This window comes from Sprattus sprattus (assembly GCF_963457725.1).
Source record: "Sprattus sprattus genome assembly, chromosome: 3".
NCBI lineage: Eukaryota > Metazoa > Chordata > Actinopteri > Clupeiformes > Clupeidae > Sprattus > Sprattus sprattus.
In genome coordinates this window covers 22,000,171-22,019,843 of record NC_137922.1, presented here as the reverse complement: position 1 = coordinate 22,019,843, position 19,673 = coordinate 22,000,171, and the positions used below count along the sequence as shown (strand labels likewise).

The 19,673-nt window shown below is 43.5% G+C and overlaps 2 protein-coding genes across 2 annotated transcripts; both read left to right on the top strand.

Moving 5' to 3' along the window:
* Nucleotides 1–46: 46 nt before the first annotated feature.
* On the top strand, nucleotides 47–6,728 carry nop58 (NOP58 ribonucleoprotein homolog (yeast)). The gene is made up of 15 exons (XM_080835959.1): nucleotides 47–182; nucleotides 802–878; nucleotides 1,026–1,078; nucleotides 1,568–1,692; nucleotides 1,969–2,105; nucleotides 2,379–2,443; nucleotides 2,784–2,918; nucleotides 3,338–3,483; nucleotides 3,812–3,938; nucleotides 4,189–4,352; nucleotides 4,664–4,798; nucleotides 4,968–5,029; nucleotides 5,209–5,369; nucleotides 5,866–6,005; nucleotides 6,181–6,728. The coding sequence occupies exons 1-15, from the start codon at nucleotides 138–140 to the stop codon at nucleotides 6,232–6,234; spliced, it is 1,626 nt and encodes a 541-aa protein (XP_080692085.1). The 5' UTR covers nucleotides 47–137; the 3' UTR covers nucleotides 6,235–6,728.
* Nucleotides 6,729–8,601: 1,873 nt separating this feature from the next.
* LOC308363172 (transcription factor Sp3-like) lies at nucleotides 8,602–16,801 on the top strand. The gene is made up of 6 exons (XM_080835957.1): nucleotides 8,602–8,740; nucleotides 8,995–9,117; nucleotides 9,933–11,229; nucleotides 12,165–12,351; nucleotides 13,407–13,603; nucleotides 15,436–16,801. The coding sequence occupies exons 2-6, from the start codon at nucleotides 9,049–9,051 to the stop codon at nucleotides 15,714–15,716; spliced, it is 2,031 nt and encodes a 676-aa protein (XP_080692083.1). The 5' UTR covers nucleotides 8,602–8,740; nucleotides 8,995–9,048; the 3' UTR covers nucleotides 15,717–16,801.
* The last annotated feature ends 2,872 nt before the right edge of the window (nucleotides 16,802–19,673 follow it).

The following is a 19,673-nucleotide window of genomic DNA, read 5'->3' as shown; positions in this document are numbered from 1 at the left end:
TTATCGCAGACTGGGTCGCACTGAATATGCGCAAGCGCAATCCACATGAGAAACCGCGTGGAGGTCTACAGAAGGGACACGGGCTCTTGCAGGAGAGCAAAGAAGTTCATAATCAGTAAAAGACAAACATCGTTAAAATGCTTGTTTTGTTTGAAACCGCGGCAGGCTATGCCATATTCAAAGTAAGTCTTAAGTTTCATCTGCATCCTAGAAATATGCTTTGTACAAATGGTGGAACAATTTTAAGTCAGTCTATCCGAACTCAGGACCGATAGCTAGCTAGCGCACTAGCTTTCACAGCTCTTCTTGATTTGTACACTTTGAACAATTTACTCTACGTTGTCCAGCTAATAATAATGGGATTGTGTATATGGAGTTTAACATAGTAGATGTATTTAATGCGTGCAAGCGGCATGTACCATACGTCTAGGCGTTTCATTCTCAGCTCAGTTAAGGTTGTTAGCAGCAACGCTAGGCCACACATGCTGGAACCACGTTGCATTTTTCTCAATAGCTGATGTTAGCCAGCTTGAGCATGCGACGACACATTGTATTTGGTTATTTTTTTTTTTAGCAATATGATTTCCTTGTCTATGTATAAGAAGACGTATGACACCTACCTATATTCATCTAGAAAACAAATCGGTTGTAAATAAATGTGTAAAAGTGATCAAGAGAGGACATTTATGCTACCATGTGCTCACACTAAGCTACATAGGCAAAAATCTGTCCATTAGCCCTGAGAAAACGGCTTCTGCGTGGAGTTAACTATTTTTTTGTTTATAAATCTTTGTGCATCAGGTACTGGACGAGCAGAAACTCCAGCAGGTTGACAGTCTGTGGCAGGAGTTTGAAACTCCAGAGAAGGCGAACAAAATGTGAGTACAGGACACCACTGAGCATCATAATAAGTAGTGTATCTATCTTGCTATAATAATGGAAGGAACTTCTAAATATAGGTGTTCAGCAGTATAATGTGCAATATGAACAATTGTCTCTAACTCTTGATCCTTTTATATCTAAAGGGTTAAACTGAAACACTTTGAGAAGTTCCAGGACACAACTGAAGCCTTGGCAGGTATTGTATGATTGTCACTTTCAAATAATCCCCATTTTTGCCACAATAGTGGACAGGCACTTGTTTCTGTAAATGCCAGGCCACAACATGGAAACAATAATTGTAAAAACATGCCTTTGTTAGTTAATGTCTAAATGTGTTGTCTAAGATGCATCTCAAGTCTGAATCAATTCTTGTGACATCAGAGTTTATTCGTCACTACCACTAAGACAATCACAGCCTAAAATAAAAACAATCTTTCATTGTGTAGTAGGTGTTCCAACATAAATGATAGATCATTTCATAAAGTAAGATTTTCCCCGACACTTCACTGTGCTGTATAAAACCTGGATATGCTGCAAACTGGATCAAATTGTCACAGTTGAACTTGTAACTTATGGTTTTACACAAGTCACCCAGATAACTGGGACATCCTGCTGTTGGCAGTCTCTGACATGAACACATTTATTGTTATGGTGTGCAAACCTTGCTTGCTCTCTGTCTGCGTAGCTGCCACGGCCCTGGTCGAGGGGAAGATTGGGAAGAGCCTGAAGAAGGTGCTTAAGAAGGTTGTGGCCAAAGAGGCCCATGAGCAGCTAGCCATCACAGATGTTAAACTGGGTGGAGTCATCAAGGTGAGCAACATGTAACAATCACACTTGTTAACATTGATGAACGTGTTGCATCAAGGCATTATCTGCTAACCTCTCATGTCTGACAAGACAAGACATTATCTGCTAACCTCTCATGTCTGACATCTGTTCATCTGTCATGTTGAGGTTGATGACGTGCTAGCATTATCCCCTTATTTTACTAGCACTTCATTGTCAGTTATTTTCTCTTGAGTTTTCAAGCCCTTCTTTCTGTGTGGCTTCCCTGCTGACTCCCTTGCTCTCTGTCGCCCCCTGCAGGAGAAGCTGAACCTGAACTGTGTGCATAGCCCGGCTGTGCATGAGCTCATGAGGGGCATCCGCAACCAAATGGAGGTACTGATCACTGGCCTGCCCCCCAGGGAGATCAGCGCCATGTCCCTCGGTCTCGCTCACAGGTGAGACACACACACACACACTTATAATATCAATTTGGCACAAGACTGACATTGTGTTTGAGAAGATCACAGACTGACAATGCTTTAAGACTACATGCAAACGTTCTGAATGAGCTACTTTGTTGCCATCAATGATTACATTTTGCTGTCCGAAGCATACTTAGACTCTTTAGCATTCGTCACTACAGTAGCCCTGGTGGTGGTGTTCATGTGTGTTGAAGGGGGCTGATGACCTGCGACACTCACCTTGTTCCTTTTTCCCCCTGTCCTCAGTCTGTCCCGCTACAAGCTGAAGTTCAGTCCTGATAAAGTGGACACCATGATCGTTCAGGCCATTTGTAAGTGCCCTTTAAAGGAATTTCACAGTTAACTAAAATAGTTCAGTGCCGGTTAAGTATTCTGCATAATTTAAGTGCTGTGCACTTTTAGCTTGTGTGGTTATACATGTGTTGAGGAATACCATGGCTAGCGATGACGAGGATGACACAATGTCTGTCCTGAAGAAATAATGTGGGTTTTTTCGTCACTATCTCATCTGAGCTTTTGCCAGCGGGTGTTCAAAATACATGGTTTAAGGCATCCATGTGTTCTCGTATCTTTTGTTATATTTGGGGCTTGGCCCTACATGGTGTTGGGTATCTTATGTGTTTTCATATCTTTTGTTCCTGCTCCTTTTAGCTCTGCTGGATGACCTGGATAAAGAGCTAAATAACTACATCATGCGCTGCAGAGAATGGTATGGATGGCACTTCCCCGAGGTCGGCAAAATCATCACAGACAATTTGGCTTACTGCAAGAGCGTCCGAAAGATTGGTGAGAACCTCCATACTGCAGCCAGTGTAATTTCTTTAAGTGTCTGAGGATAGATCTGGATAGACTAGTGATTGGGTCAGTTCTATGTCCTGTATTTCACTTCAAGATGTTATTATTTTTGGAAATTCAGCTTCTGATCATGTTGTTCTTGCTTGGCACAACATTCAGTTTTGTAGTTTTTATAGTTTTTCATAGTGGAGAGGCACTTGCTTCTGTAAATGCCAGGCCACAACATGGAAACAGCAAATGTAAATGCATGCCTTTGTTAGTTATTGTCCAAATGAGTTGTCCAAGATGTATCGCAAGTCTGAATCAATTCTGATGTGACATCAGAGTATATTTGTCACTACCACTGAGACAATCAAAGCCCTAAACAAAAAACATTCAACTAACGATCCTGTTTTGTTATTGTTCCCCAGGTGACCGTACCAACGTGGCAACCACAGATCTCTCTGACTTCCTACCAGAGGAGGTGGAGGCAGAGGTCAAGCTGGCTGCTGAGATCTCCATGGGAACAGAAGTGTCTGAGGAGGACATCAGGAACGTCATGCATCTGTGTGACCAGGTGTGTGTGTGTGCGTGTGATATAGATGTGTGTCCATTTAGATTTTAAGATGTTATGTGTCAGCTGTGATGATGATGACTGTTGTCTTCCTCCTGAAACCAAAGATGAGGGTTTTTTGTCACTATCTCATCTGAGCTGTTACAGTAACCTCTGTGCGCCATTGTCACTGTGGATTCCTTATTATGTCAGTGAACTGGAGAAACACCATTTCTATACTGACTCTCTTTATTTTACTTGCCTCTGCTAATGTACAAATGTAATTGTCGTTAAGCTTCTATTCTGCACTTGGTGGATGGTGTTGGTCAATTTTGTCTTGTGTTTACCTCAGGTGATCGAGATCTCGGAGTACCGCACACAACTGTATGACTACCTAAAGAACCGCATGATGGCCATTGCCCCCAACCTCACAATCATGGTGGGAGAGCTGGTCGGAGCCCGCCTCATTTCCCATGCAGGTGAGCTCTCATTGACAAATAATTCAACCAATCACAGGACATGTGTTGAGGAATACCATGGCTAGCGATGACGAGGATGACACAATGTCTGTCCTGAATAAATAATGTGGGTTTTTTTCGTCACTATCTCATCTGAGCTTTTGCCAGCGGGTATTCAGCCCTTACAAATGTAATCAAGCTGTGAGGTGATTAGAATTGGTCCTACCGTTTGCCTGACATCTGTGTCGACTCTTTCTCCTGCTTCTAACAGGTTCCCTTCTGAACTTGGCCAAACATCCTGCGTCCACCGTGCAGATCTTGGGGGCGGAGAAAGCCCTGTTCAGAGCTCTTAAGACCCGCAGAGACACGCCCAAATATGGTCTCATATACCACGCCTCCCTTGTGGGCCAGACGAGTGCCAAAATGAAGGGCAAGGTAATCACCCAAACGATTATTATTGCACTACAGTAACTGATGGCATTTAATATAATGTTACTTGCATAGATAGCTATGATCAAGCAGTAGTAAATGCATAATGAGGAATAACTGTAATGTTAGTGCTCCTGCTTGCATAGGTGGCTATGATGACAACATAATGTCCGTGTTCCTAAAACCTACCACAAGGGTTCATTAGTCACAATCTCATCGAGGCTGCAGATTTCATTTAACAGGTTTAAAGGGGCCCTTTTTTTTACTTGTTCTCAGCTTTTAGAGAAAATTTACCTCCTTTTGTATGTATCACTTAGATCTCCAGGTCACTCGCTGCTAAAACGGCGTTGGCGATCCGCTACGATGCCCTGGGCGAAGACACAAACTCAGAGATGGGTCTGGAGAACCGTGCCAAGCTGGAAGCTCGCGTGCGCCAACTAGAGGAGAGGGGTGTAAGTACTGCGCCCTAAGCCACCTGATTTAATCTGTGGGTTCCTGAAAGCCCAAGTTATGGTGCATGTCAAAACACAGCAGGAAATTACTGCTGTCAGATGATATGGTATATTATAAGCTCTTTGGCATTCCTGCTGGATGTTTAATACTTTAGCTTTCTGTTTTTAGATCCGCCGCATCAGTGGAACAGGCAAAGCTCTGGCTAAGGCAGACAAATACCAGCACAAGAGGTGAGCGCCCCAAAATCCCCTTGAGTTGTTGAGCGAAGAAAACCAATTAACTTGTGGGAGGGATTTTGACGACTGTTTGTTTGCACTTGTTGATTAGGTTTTGGTTTGTGTGGGCTCTTGGTGTTTAGTTGACCTTGTTAAGTTAAGTCTCACCCTAACGTGCCGGTTTCCCCTTGCAGTGACGTGAAAGTGTATGACCCATCGGGCGACTCCACGCTCCCCACCACATCCAAAAAGAGGAAGATTGAGGAAGTGGAGGCTGCAGAGGAAGAGGAGCAACCCGTGCAGTCCAAACCCAAAAAGTTAAAGAAGGAAAAGGCTGCTGCCGCCGCCGCAGAAGGTAAGGCCGGGCAAACACTTTCGTCCACGCTTTGGTGTTAATACTAAGTCATAGTGCAGCGACCATAGAGACGCAAGAAACAGGGTGGTGAATGATTGTGTCTGTGCAACAGCTATTACTTAATGACAGTGACACTTTCAGGAAAGGCAGCCAATATCTTGTAGGGAGAGTAGAAATTGGAATGTACAGAACCACCAAAATTCAAGTGTGTGTGTGTATATTCATACAATTTATTGAGAGCCGAGTCGTGGACAGCTAATCTGCTTGAACAGAAATCATGTGTTTGATTTACACTTACTGGTTAAGCAAAGAGTCCTAAATATATAAAGGTGCTTGCCACACCAAGCTTTGCAAGACTGCTATCAAGTAAGCCTGAACTTTTTTGGGCTATTTGGTGAAACTGATTGGAATACAGATATTTTTTTTTTTGAAAATGATTGATTTGAATTTTGGTAGCACGCCTTTTAATATATATTTGTTTTGTTTGTAAATAAAGCAGAGGCCCCAGCGGAAGCAGAGGAGGAGACTGGAGAGCCAAAGAAGAAGAAAAAGAAGAAGCACAAGGCAGAGGCCGAGGCAGCAGTTGAAACGCCAGCAGAGCCAGAAGAGGAGGCAGCTGGCAGTCCGTCAGAAGAAGTAAGTGGCTTTAACCGGTTTTACTTTTATTTTAATTTGGTGTATGTATGGTTGCTTGATTCAAAGCCTCCCCTCCCCTCCCTACCCCACCCCTTGTGTCTGCACTGCTTATCTTTCTCTGTGGGTAGCCATGCGCAAGATGTCTCATTTTGTTTTCTTTTTCACCAACAAGCAGACGCCGAAAAAGAAAAAGAAGAAGAAGAAGGCTAAAGAAGCAGAAGGAGAGTGAAGGACGAGTTCATGAACCAAATGAATTATTGGTTTTAAGTTCTTCTGTGTTTTTTTTTTTTATATAGTGACTTTATGTTTGTGGAACCAAGAGGGGAAAAAAAAATAAATTTTTTTTTACTTGACATGTCAGCGATTTCATCAAAGTATTCTTTTATACTGTGTTTATGAAAGTCACAGTTGTCCCAATGGTCCATTCAATGAACTTTATACCAAACGGTTCTTGGTCTCGTTTAAGGAGGGACTAGAGACCTAAAGATTATGTTAATCAAACTATACTACTAGTATGCTGTTTTTTAACGGAAGTGCATAGAATCAGTCACATTTTTCCTGACATCAGCCCCTACAGATGAGTCATTTTTTTTGTATATGTATCTATATGTTCTATTGGTGGTTCAGAAGGTCTGCTTTATAATGTGAAGAGCAGAATGTTTGAATTGTAGTCCTTTCTAAAGTTGTCAGAGGGGTTTCAGGCCCCCGGGTGTGCATCCGGTGGAGTCCTGGCAAATAAATGACTATTTCTGTATCCGGCTGCGTCTCTCTTTGACTCCATTCTGCAAATCTACGTAACTGTAAGCACAAGTGGTCCTATTTTAAGTCAAAACGGGTACAGTACAAATGTGAAACCCAAAGGACCAGGATGGTGGTAGTTTTTGATATTTTGTATTTTTTACTTTTGAGTGACGTGTAGATTCTGTGAGGTGCTACAGTTTGAATATATGTTCGTAATAAATGGGCAACATTTAATCAGATGGAGCACTTGGTAGGTAGCATGAGGGTGAGACCTGTACCTGATAATACCACTTGGTCCCTTGCAATTTACTTTTTATTTGCTTTTTTGGCCATGATATTAATGAAGAAGCAATTTCACTCAATTGATCAAATCAGCCACTTTCAATAGGACAGTGTTTCCAGATAGAAATTCAGACGCTGAAATGACATGACCAATTATCTGTTAGCAACATGCGTAGAACAGTGATGCCCATATCACACATTTAACTTCAAAGTTTTAAAACTTCCTTCCAAATTGAATAACTGCTGGGTGGAGGGCCCTTTCCCATCATTCTTTAATCTCTTCAGGGCTTTTCCACTGCAATTGGCCCTCAAATCTGAATTCCTGTTATATCCCCTAGGAGCTGCAATTTACCAATGTGTAAACAATATTCCTATTCTACTGACACTATACTAGCTGTCCAAAGAAATACAAGCTAGTGTGAACTGACACGTTCTCTTATTCCCCACTCCAACATTAATAATCTTTTCCCCATCCACATTACTCTCAGGATGTTTTAATTCTAGATCCTTAATCATGTGTTTTCAATACATAGTGTTTATTTTCTGTGTATTTTCTGTGTATTCTATCTTTTCAAATAAGAGTAGGCCTCCGCAACTGTTCATTTTTATGAAAGTTGGTTTACTTGCTTTTGATGGCGCAAAAAAGGAACAAAATAACTGACAAAGTCAATTGGACTGATTCAGAATGTGTTATTGCTTTCCCTTTATATTTAATGAACTGTGAAGTACCCACAAAAGGTGGGTAGACTACATACATACATACATTTTTAGTTGTTAAAGTTAAGTTGTCAACATGACCTTTTACTTTGAATAACTTTCCTCACGGGTAATGCATTTTCAAGAAAAGCAACGTTTGGGGAACTAATACCAGAAACCTTTACGCAATCAACACACATACTACCAGCCAATTGGGGGCTTTTGGGGTCACCAAATAGCCTCACAGAGGGGGTAATGGTCTTAAGTGAAGTGCCACGTTCGAACTTTGAAAACAGAAGAATGCAAGTTGTCTTTCCAAAAGCAAAAGAAGGGGGGTAGCCTCGTCGTTTATTGGCCACAAACCAAATAGGCTTTGATGACAGCCATTTGGCCAAGCTCCACTTTGAAACATTTTCCGGTCACATAATTGGTACTTTTAACTTCTAACTTTTTGTTCGAGGAAAAAAAGCATTTCTCAGAAAGTCAGTTCACTGTTTAAATTGCACAATACCACCAACAGGCGCCGAAGCCGTGAAAGTGGGATTGCAACACTGAAGCAGAGTTATAATGGCCGCAGTGCTAATGGCTATGGCTCGCTGGCAGATGGATGTAACTTCCTGGCATATGAGAACAATTCCAGTGTAGTTTCCCAGCTATTTTGTATCTTCTCGGGTGAACAACAAACAGGAAACCTCTGCGCTATAAAGGTGATTGACACGTCTTCACACTAATGGGGACTTATACAATCGAAAAAGGTATCCAATTGTCGCAAAGAAGAAAGGCGGAACTTCCTGTAAGTGACGCAAATTTCACGGTCAAGCTTGGAAGCCCCACCTTTTGTGTTTCCCGCACCGTCAATCAAAATAGAAAAAATCAACTCGAATACCCCTTCGGAGCCCGCCTTTGATTAAAGCAATCATGTTTGGAGTTTAAATGACCATTTATTCTTCCGATTTTTACCTTTCACGCTATGACTGGTACGTAACATTTAACCCGATCGAAGCGTACCATCACCGGTGAGTTTGCACTACCATTAGCAAGCAAGCTAAGTCTTTAATCTTTTTCAGCAGCTCAACTAGCAGTTGGTTAGCCAGTTAGCTAGATAGCTAGCAACACTTTAACAAAGTAAATTAGTGTAACCATTGAGCAATCCTTTCTAATTGCTAAATGCATGAGTACAAATACAGTTTCAACAAATTACTATTCACTTTTTCCTCTACTCGCCATCTTACTGCATACAATCAGCGGATAAATTGTTTGTTCTGTTCAGTTTCTCTCTCCCTGTTTGTCTTTAGCCCCCGAACAGCCAGTTAAAGAGGAGGAAATGGCTGCCTTGGACGTGGACAGCAGTCAAAGCGACTTTCTGCAGAACGCCAGCAGCGGGCAGGAGCAGGTATTTCGCGTTCCGTTTCTCTTCTCTTACTCTCCGGTCGGATGTCCCACAAATGCGTGGTGTTTTAGTGAAGTTCACACGTTTTAAAATATGATGTAGGGGGGGGAAAGTCGAATACTTCCTGTGAGCCTCCGGACTAACGGCCACCCACTTTCTTCAATTTAAACCCGCCCATAGTGGGTAGGACGCTACCGCCACTGCCTCTGCCCGTGGTACCTGCGGTCAGACCGGGTCACCCCCTCGTTAGGGGAGGACCCCGTTGGTAGAGTGTCACCACCCCTACGAGGGAGGCCCTGGAGCTTGAAATTGTTGTACCGATGCACTGCACTGTCTAGTGTGCTATTGTTGTTTGAGCTGAAGGCCTTTGCGTGCATAACTGACTTAACCGATGAGTTAGACAGCTTTTTATGTTCTAATATTGATAGTATAATTTCATGTTGCGATAATTCAAAACCACCAGGACGGATTTACAATTTTTTTGACATCCTGTGCGCTTGCAGGAATGCCTTCACATGCTTGATTACGGACTGCCTCTAATACATCCACACATTTATGCAGATTTACATGTGAAATGTACTCTTTTTGTTGAACGAGAGATTGGTGCATATATGAATGTTCATGACCGGTTTCTGTACAGAAAGGGTATAGATTTCATTAGCTTAGAAGTTGAATTAATATGTTAAACTCATAATTCAATGTTATTACCTCCTTGTGCTGCCAGTTGAGCTACAGGAAGACAGACGACTTCTCCGTATATAATATTTTCTGTGTGTGTGTGTGTGTGTGTGTGTGTGTGTGTGTGTGTGTTGCCCCAGACAACAGACTTGACATCCATCCAGCTCACAGGCTCGTCAGACCGCTGGGAGGTTCTGACCCCTGTCACGTCTGTTAAGGAGGAGCCCGGTATGGTGCACATCCCCAGCGGTGCTGGCATTGTGACCTCCAACGGGCAGTATGTGCTCCAGGGCATGCAGAGTCAGCCCATCTTCGTGACGGCAGGCACCGGTGACTGCAGCGGCACCAATGGGCTTCAGTATCAGGTGATCCCTCAACTCCAGCCGGCCGACGGGCAGCTCAGTTACACGACAGCGACGGCAGTGGTTGGAGACGGCACGGGCACAACCCATTCGCTAGAGGACCTCCAGATCATGTCGGCGGACGGCTGCCAGGGCGGGCTTGCGCAGCAGATCCAGGGCGTGTCATTGGCGGGAGCCACCTTCGGCGGACAGGCAGGCGCTCAGGTGCTGGCCAACATGTCCATGGGGTTGCCGGGGAACATCACCTTTGTGCCCATCAGCAGCCTGGACCTGGAGTCGCTGGGGCTGGCCGGGGCGCAGGCCCTCTCGGCCAGTGTCACCGCCGATGGCCAAATCATCATGACGGCCCCAGGGGCTGATGCGGGGGTGTCAGCCGGCGATTGTTTGGATAAGGTTGGGGGTGGGGGTGAGATGGTGGCGTTGGCCGACGGTAGTGGTACCGTCGGTGTCGACGGTAGCAGCAGTGGCATGGACATGTTTGTGCCAAACACTTCCTCCTCCTCGTCATCCTCTGTGAACTCTGTGTCGTCCTCGTTGCCCGAGACGATAGACGGCACGGGCGTGCTCACGCAGGCGACTGCAGTGTCGGCTGGTCAGCAGGACCCGTCGGCAACCATCTCAGCCGACGCCTACCTCCAGCAGAACCACATCGCCATCTCCAGCAGCGGTGGGGTGACTGGGCAGGAACAGCTGCAGGTTACCACGGCAACCACGCAGCAGCAGCAGCATCCGCAGCTCATCCAGGTCCAGACGGCCGACGGTGTTGCCACAGCGCCCCCGACCCTACAGAGCGTGCAGCTCATCAACCCTGGGACCTTCCTCATCCAGGCCCAGACGGTCAGCCCCACAGGACAGATCCAGTGGCAGACGTTTCAAGTGCAGGGCGTGCAGAACCTGCAGAATCTGCAGATGCCTGCTGGGAATGGCACTGGGGGGTCCTCCCAGATCACGCTGGCCCCCGTGCAGACTCTCTCGTTGGGCCAGGGGGCAAACACCGGACAGATACCCAACCTGCAGACAGTCACTGTCAACTCCATCTCCCATTATCAGCAAGAAGACACACACAGCCCCTCAGGTATCAACAAACATACATGCATGCACGCACACACATTCTATACAGACACACACACTCTCTCACACACACACCCTCACGTATACACACACCCTCACGTACACACACTCTCTTAAATTCGTGCACTCACACTCACATACATGCACATACACAAATTATTGTAAGCTCTGGATTTTGGCATAGTACTTTATTCCATTTTGGACTATATATGATGGTGACATGGGTTTATGGGACACTAGTGCGCAGGGAAGTGAGTGTGCAAGTTGATACTCCTGAGACTACTGAAAAACCCATACCTGCATGCCTACCTACTCATGTGTGTCATGTTTATGAAGAAACTAATGAATGCATACACACCCACACACACCCACACACACACACCCACACACAAAAAGTAGCTGACATATTACATATTCCTCTTCCTCTGAGTGACCCAAATGTGCATGAATAAAGACACATAAACATGCTTGTGTTTGACGTTTAAATTAACAAGGAAGGTTTTTCATGGATCTGTTAATGTAGTGTGTCGGCTGCCAACATGTGCACATTTCTATATTAGGGATTACATTATGTTGTGTTAGTTCACACAAACCAATCTCACATTGATAGCATCTTTCTTTTGTTCGGCTACTGTTAATGTTGTGTCATACCCGTAGCTCTGTTTAAAAATATCCACAGGACCTGCATTCCATCGGCAGTGTAAATGTAGCATTGTATTGCGTGTGTGCGTGTGTGTGTGTCTGGGTGTGGGTGTGAGTGGGCGCATGCGTGTGTGTTTGTGAGTGTGTGTGTGAGTGTGACTGGGTGCATGCATGTGTGTGTTCCACTCTACTAGCTGTTACAGACCCAAGTGGTTTGTTTGTTCCAGATGAAGTCGAATTTGTTTATCACTTTCTTACTTGCTGTGTCTCTCTTCCCGCCGCCCCCATCTCTCTCAGACATTCATATAAAGGAAGAGCCTGACTCTGAAGACTGGCAGCTCAGTGGCGACTCCACCCTTAACCCTAACGACCTGTCCAACTTGCGTGTACGATTGGTGGACGAGGACTCTGAGGGCATGCAGGAGGGAAAGAGGCTACGCAGGGTAGCCTGCACCTGCCCCAACTGCAAGGAGGCAGGAGGAAGGTGAGACCCTCTCTCACACACACAGCTCAGCCATAACCGGATAGGGTAGGATAGGGTTCTCCTGATCGGCACATCGGGGCACTTCCTATTTCAGAAGGGTGCAAATCAGAACAATCATTTTGAGTTATCTACTAAAGACCAGGGCTGTATAAGTTTGCGTTATCTACCACAGGACAGGCCTTATCCATTTCCATTAAATACAACAAACCAGGGCCGAATACGTTTGCATTATATACAACAGATCAGGGCCTTATAAGTTTGTGTTGTGTTTAGGTGTGGATATTCATCACCGCCCAAATGTCTTATGAGGTATGAGTATAGGCTAAATACAGATAAAAAACACAACACCTGCATCCTGCGTAGCCCAAAACCACCGGTTCACTGGTCTGTTAATTGTTTTATAAGGTCATATTGATCTGTTGCTGATTGCAACAAGGGCTGTAAATACTGCTCCTGGTGACTGTGTAATGTTAAATTAGTGTGAAAAAGTTTCAGAAAGCATTCTGGGCCTGAAAGCAAAAGCTGCTTCAACTTTCGTAGACTTCTGACCTGACACTGAGGTCAATGAAAGTTTAAGAAGCCTTAGAAGGTATTGGCTAAAGCCCCATTTCGGCATATCATACTTTCAGTAATATCATGGGCGGACCGCTAATATCACCTTATATGTGGACAATAACAAATCCGTGTTTTAAGAAGCATAACTCTTGTGGGGGGCATCAAAAGTTGCCTACTGTTGCAGTGACGTAAAAATATTCATAGACGAACTATACATTTATATACAACTAAACATACTTTTTTTTTCGCCTCGTAGATAGTGACATGCACAGTTAGTAACGTATTAATGAATTACTACCCTAGAATGGTTTTCAACCTTATTCCAGATCGAATCTGTTTCTGAGTTTGCTGCCCTCAGGGTTCTATGTTGCTATTTGACATTAGCCCAGAAAGTAGACGACTGCAATCTTCAGCAGAATCCACCAAGGTAAACTTTTCCTTTAAGCTGAATTGTCAGTCATGGTTAACTGTGTGTGTGTGTGTGTGTGTGTGTTTGTCAGGGGGTCAAACATGGGCAAGAAGAAGCAGCACATCTGTCACATTCCGGGCTGTGGGAAGGTGTACGGGAAGACGTCTCACCTGCGGGCGCATCTGCGCTGGCACTCCGGGGAGCGGCCGTTTGTCTGCAACTGGATGTTCTGCGGCAAGAGGTTCACACGCAGCGACGAGCTGCAGAGACACCGGAGAACACACACGGGTACACACCTCTCCCTCTCTCTCTCACACACACGGGAACACACCTCTACCTCTCTCTCACACACACGGGAACACACCTCTCCCTCTCTCTCACACACTTCACGTTTTCTCTGGGGTCTCTGAGGCATCAGAACATATACGGGACTCGCTTTCAATGGGTGCAGGAAAATAGTCAGGGATCCAAAGTAGCAGTGTATTGTTGCCAACATTTCGGTCTAATCAAACCTCATTGGTGGTTCATTTGAGCTTCGTAAGACACGGTGTGCGGAATTGGTCTTTTTTTTCTTTTCTTTTTTCTGCCTTTCTCCTCTTCCCTAAAAAAGAAAAAACAACTCTCATCCTTTCTTTCTATCTTTCACTCTATTTCCTTTCTTTCTTTCTTCATTTAGTAGGCTGTATCTTAACTGGTATTCTGTGTCTATTAGGGATGCAATGGTACAGTGGGGCCATGGTTCGGCATGTATCACCGTTTTTGGCCCACGGTAACGGTGCCGTTTTGGTGTGTTTATATTAAGGAAAAATCAACAATATTTTATATATAATTATAACAATTTGAAACATCAACTAAAAAAATTTAAATAATACTATTTATAATAAAACTATTTATTTCTAGACAAATACAACTTTCTGTTCAGAAAAATGGCAGCATGACTGTCTAGGCCTGGTTTCTGTCTCTGCTCCAGTGAGGTAGCTTTCACTTGCTCTGGAGGTCACACTCAGTGGAGAGGGCTAGACAGGGTATTCAGGATTACGCAAAAACTACTGATTCGATTTCTATGAAAGGTGTATAGCATGGGCCGAGGAATAACCATTAAAAACTATTGATCTGACTCACAGGGCGCCTCGCACAAATTTAGTTTCACTTTCACTGTGAGATGTGGCCTTGGCGTAGGTCTGCACTCTCTGAGTGTCCTTCTAGACCTCTTTGGGTTTTGTTTCAGTTTTTTGTTACAAATTGTTGTCGGAAGGCAACAGCGAGAGATTTTCAGAGATTGTCGTGTTTTCACTAACAGTAGACCCTCCGTGTTGTACCTGGAGTAGGGCCAGGTGATGATGTCATAAATGAGATCATGTTAGAACTGTTTCCACGAGTGGCCAATAGGGTCAAAGCAGTGCAGGCAGACTCTACTTTGTTTACAGTCTCCTTATCCTCGTCATCGAATTGAAGGCTGCATCCAAAATGTTCTCAGACGAGGTGCCTCTCCAAGTTTGCTTCTCTCTGTCTAGCTAGTGTTCGCCATTGTCAAGTTGGAGTGGAGATCATTTTGTTTTTAGTTTCACATCTCTTCTCCAGCTCCTATCTCTAAACAGAGCACTGATACTGATGTTCTGTGGCTCTGAATGTATAACGTGCGTGAAGTCAGCAGCACAGTAAGCAAGTTTTGAAAGTTATAAAAAAATCGACAGGCATACCATACTACCGAGGTTCTCACGTGCGTGTTGAACCCTGGGGGGAAATACCAATAATACACTGCGTACGGTCGCATCCCTAGTGTATAGAGAGTCTGTGGGTCCCAGGAACTCTACAATCAAAGTGGACAGTTGGCTAGCTAGCTTGCTAGCTTGTACATGCTCCTTCGCTTGCATTCATTTGCAAGCTTGAAGTATTCGGACACACAAGGGAGTCGATGGGGTGTAAATACTAAAGTGCCACCCTCATGTTTAGGGCCCTCACTTGGTGGTAGACATGCGTGTTATCCTACACGCACACACACACACTCTTACACTCCACAAACATGTTCTTGCATTATATTTAATTTTGGTTACAGATGTATGCTTGTTGTATGTCATGTTCATCTCTGAGTGTGTTTTTGTGCTCTGCGTTTGCAACAGGTGAGAAGAAGTTTGTGTGTCCGGAATGCTCAAAGAGGTTCATGCGGAGCGACCACCTGGCCAAACACATTAAAACTCACCAGAACAAAAAGAGCCTATCGGGCGGAGGCACGGGGGAGGGCTCCGGGGATGCCGACGTCTCTGGGGACAGCATCATCACAGGGGCGGGGACCACGCTCATTTTGACCAATCTGCAGCAGGGCGCCGCCCCCGATCTCCTGTCCAGCGCTGACCTTCCTCTCCAGCTCGTCACGGTGTCCGCCAGCGAGGTCATGGAGTGACCTTGACTCTTGACCCCCCCTCTCCCCTTTCACAGCTCAACGGCTTTTCACTATCGATTTTTATATATATATATATAATAAATATATATAAATATATATTTTAAAACAGAATTATTATCCGTCTATGTTCAATAGCAGTCTTTTTTACAAGCAGTGCAAAAAAACAGTGACATATAATGTTGTTCCATTCCTTGTACTCTCATTAAGACAAACATAAGCTGGCCCACAGACATTTATACACAAGTATATATACGCAAAACTCAACGAAATGCCTTATTTTGTACCGTAGTCTGTAGTATATAATGCTGGAGTTGCATGTATTTTTTATTTTTTTTGGCTTTTCATTCTGTAACTGTGTAAAGATTAAATGAGTGTGTACGTGTGTGAGAGCTTGTGTGTGTCTTTGTGTGTGTGTGGCTGAATGAGTGTGCATGTCCGAATCTGTGTGTATACTGTATATGTGATGAACATTATGGTACACAGCAGTGACGTGTGTGTGTGTGTGTGTGTGTGGCTGAATGAGTGTGCATGTCCGAATCTGTGTGTATGAATGTGATGAACATTATGGTACACAGCAGTGACGCGTGTGTGTGTGTGTGTGTGTCACATCATAGAAGGGGATTCAGGGATATAGTCTCTGGAGAAGAGAGTGAAGTGGGTTGTCGCTGATGGAGAGAAAAAAAGGTTCTGTTTGTCCTTCCAGGCCTCCGTTAACAGAATGTGTCTTGTGGTTCTGCTTCTGCACCTGCTTTTGTTCTTCTCAAGTTTTCACTTCACCCGGAATGATAACCCAAATGTGGCATAAAGAGTTTTTACGTTTATTTTTTTTAAGCATTCTCTTGTCATACCTTAAGAGTAACTTGAAGATTTCCCCCAAGTGGCAAAACAATCATGTAATTAAATATTTTTTGTATGGTTACTTTCTCTATTTGTATGTCCACCATATGCCTGTGTCTCATGAATTATATGTATATCCCATCTCTCTCTATTTCTTTTTCTGAGTGAGATGCTATTTACAGTCATCTGAGTAGTTTAAAGCAATTCTGTTGTATCAAAGCTACTTTTATTTTAATTACTTTTTTGAATACATGTCAAATTTGAATGTTACTTTTTGTACATCATTTTTTTTTTCAAATGGAACACAATTAAAGTCGAGATTCTTACTACAAAAAGAAGTCCCACTTTTTAGAGGATCAAAACAGTTTCAGAACAAAGGTCAGAGGTCAGATTCATGTTTGATGGGTTAAGTGTTGATGTTGATGCTAGAAACACTCTCCAGCTATAGCAATCTCTATGCTATGCTTTATAATGAAGGCCCACTGATTCAGGGTGATTCAGATGTGGGTACATTAAATCTAAATATTCTATTTACTATATTATTATCTATATTATATTATCTAATTTTAGGGTGAGATGCATACTTAAGGAGTGTCGGCCTTCTTGAGATTTCCCAGAATAATGTTTGTAGATTCACAAATACAAGTCAAGTTGAAGTGGTGTAAATAGTTTTATCGTGTCATCCATGTCAGCACCAATCCCCACTTTTCTGAGAACTAGGTCTGGAGCTTGGGCTGGAGTTTTGAGAGTTTGGCCTTTTGACCTCTGCCTGAGCTGCACAGTACAGGATAGTTTATAGACAAAACAACTTTTGATAACTGTTCTACTTATGTCTTCTCATGATTGTATGTGTAATTTATATAATATATCTAGTGCTAAAGGTTCAGTCCTTGGTTATAATCCATTACACTTTTCATTGAAATTAGCAAAGTCCTTCTCATACTCCTCTATCTGTCTGTCCAGTGTGTGTGCTCAAAAAACCTGGGTGTTTGTGCAGTCCTGGCTGTAAATATGAAACTAAATGGTAAAGTAGTACACTAATTGAACAATAGGGGACACTCATGCTCCATTGTTGCTTCAGGAGCACATTGGAACAAGAGTGCCCCCTGTTGTTCAATCAATCAGGTTTAGAATATAAAATAACTTGCAGTAAATAATGCACACCTCAATTTCTGCTAACGGTGGGACTCGAACTGGGAACCTTGGGGTCAACTTTTGTTTCATATAAATGCATTTAAAAACAGAATTATATGGTTTAAAAAATAATTCATGATGAACATCAAGATTAAAAAACTTCAGTCATGGAGGTTTAGGCCATACAAACCACTTGCTTCCTTTTTTCTCTCTTTTGCCTTTTTTCCCTCTCTTTTCTTCTCCTCCTTTCTTCTCAGAAACCAGAAACTGGTTACATGTTATTCTACTCTTCTGCTTTTGTGAGCCACTGAATGAGCAACTGCTGTCAGCCAGCACACTGCAATTCCTTCCGTAATTTGTGATCTTGGCTGCTTCCATTCGCTGTCGCTGGGCCTCTCTCTCTTCATAGCCTCTCTCTCTGCTCTCTGTGAAGGAGGGATGGGCTCAGACACCTCGCTGCAGTGGAAATCATGGGCTACCAGTGGCACGATAGGAACAAGGGAGGTGCTGGTCTGCTGGGTTGATGTATTTGGAGCCATCTGTTGAAATAACAAAATAACAATAATAAATGTTCTCTTAATTTAATGGGCAACTTTGACTAATGTAAGTCTAGTCTGTATTCCTTAACACAAGACCATACAAATTCCCAGTATTAATCATCAGTGGCCCACACATATAATTACACACACATACAGATCTGGTGATATTCCAGCACACACTCACTCACACATTTTGCTACACACCAGTAAATTACTGGTGTAGATTCCTTCACCACATGCACTACAGTCACATATGCAGTTCTAGTTTAGTCTGCATTCCTTAACACAAGAAGGTGGGGTTTTTCCTTTCCGGCATAGTGCCCGCGAAGAATATTCAGTGCTTTTCTTCCAGGGACGTGCAGTCATAGGAGGCAGGGGAGGCAGAGCCTTTTGAAAAGTAAAAAAAAAAAATATATTAAAAAAAATATATAATAATCATATATATTTATGTATTATAAAATACATATTCATATTTCTCTAGTTATCTGTGTTACGAGTTACATGCGTGCGCAAGCGTAGAACCTTTTGAGTTGAGCTGAAAACGCATTGAAAAATATTGCAAGGGAGGCACGCACTACCACTGCTTCAAGAAGGGAGGCGAGCGAGAGGGCAATTGTCGATTATATTTTGGCTCTAAAAGTAGGTCTTCTTCTTCACTTGCTTGACGGCGAAAATGGTGTATTGCTAAGCTGTAGCAGTCCTCAAAACTGGACTTGCAGTCCAAACGTGAAATGATTAATAATGGGAGACCAATGGCGGAGCTAAAATGTTTGCTTCAAACGACGGGACAGAAGGTATTGGCATTTGCAGTGGAGTGTTTCAAGTTTCCCAACGGGACATATTCATGAAAAGTACAACGGATTTCTACTGAACTGTAAGGGGAGCCGTGAGTGGATTACTTTGGTTTCACCTCAAATGGACGTCACTGTTTTCTTCCATCGCGTTTCGTGTCCCTCATTACCAAAGATAAGCTCTTGTTGTCTAGACATTGCACTAGCTCTGCATATGCCTCACCGTTCTCTGCTTCATCTTCCGCGAGAGCTACTGCGTCCTCCTCATCTATCTGCGGGTCTTCCGATAGGCTATAACTTCTCGTTTCCCAGAGCTCATAACTTTTCTCAACTCCGTCGAATAAAAGTCTGAACCACCTCTGGCCTGCATGACTGGGCCCATAACCTGTAACGTTAGACATTTCTGCAGCAGTCTATCGTTGTAACAGTCACCAGTGTGGTTAGCTTATACCTTCTAGTATTTAATATGCACGGGAGAAAAAGTAGAGACAACCATCTTCTCTTTGGTGTGGGAACTCTCACATTGACCGTTTATTTAACGCATGCTCAATATACAACCCAGTATACAACCGCATGTTCTCATATGACATCATTACGCTATTATCATGGCTTTGCTATATAACAAATATGCTCAACACATCCCTGTGTGTAGAAAT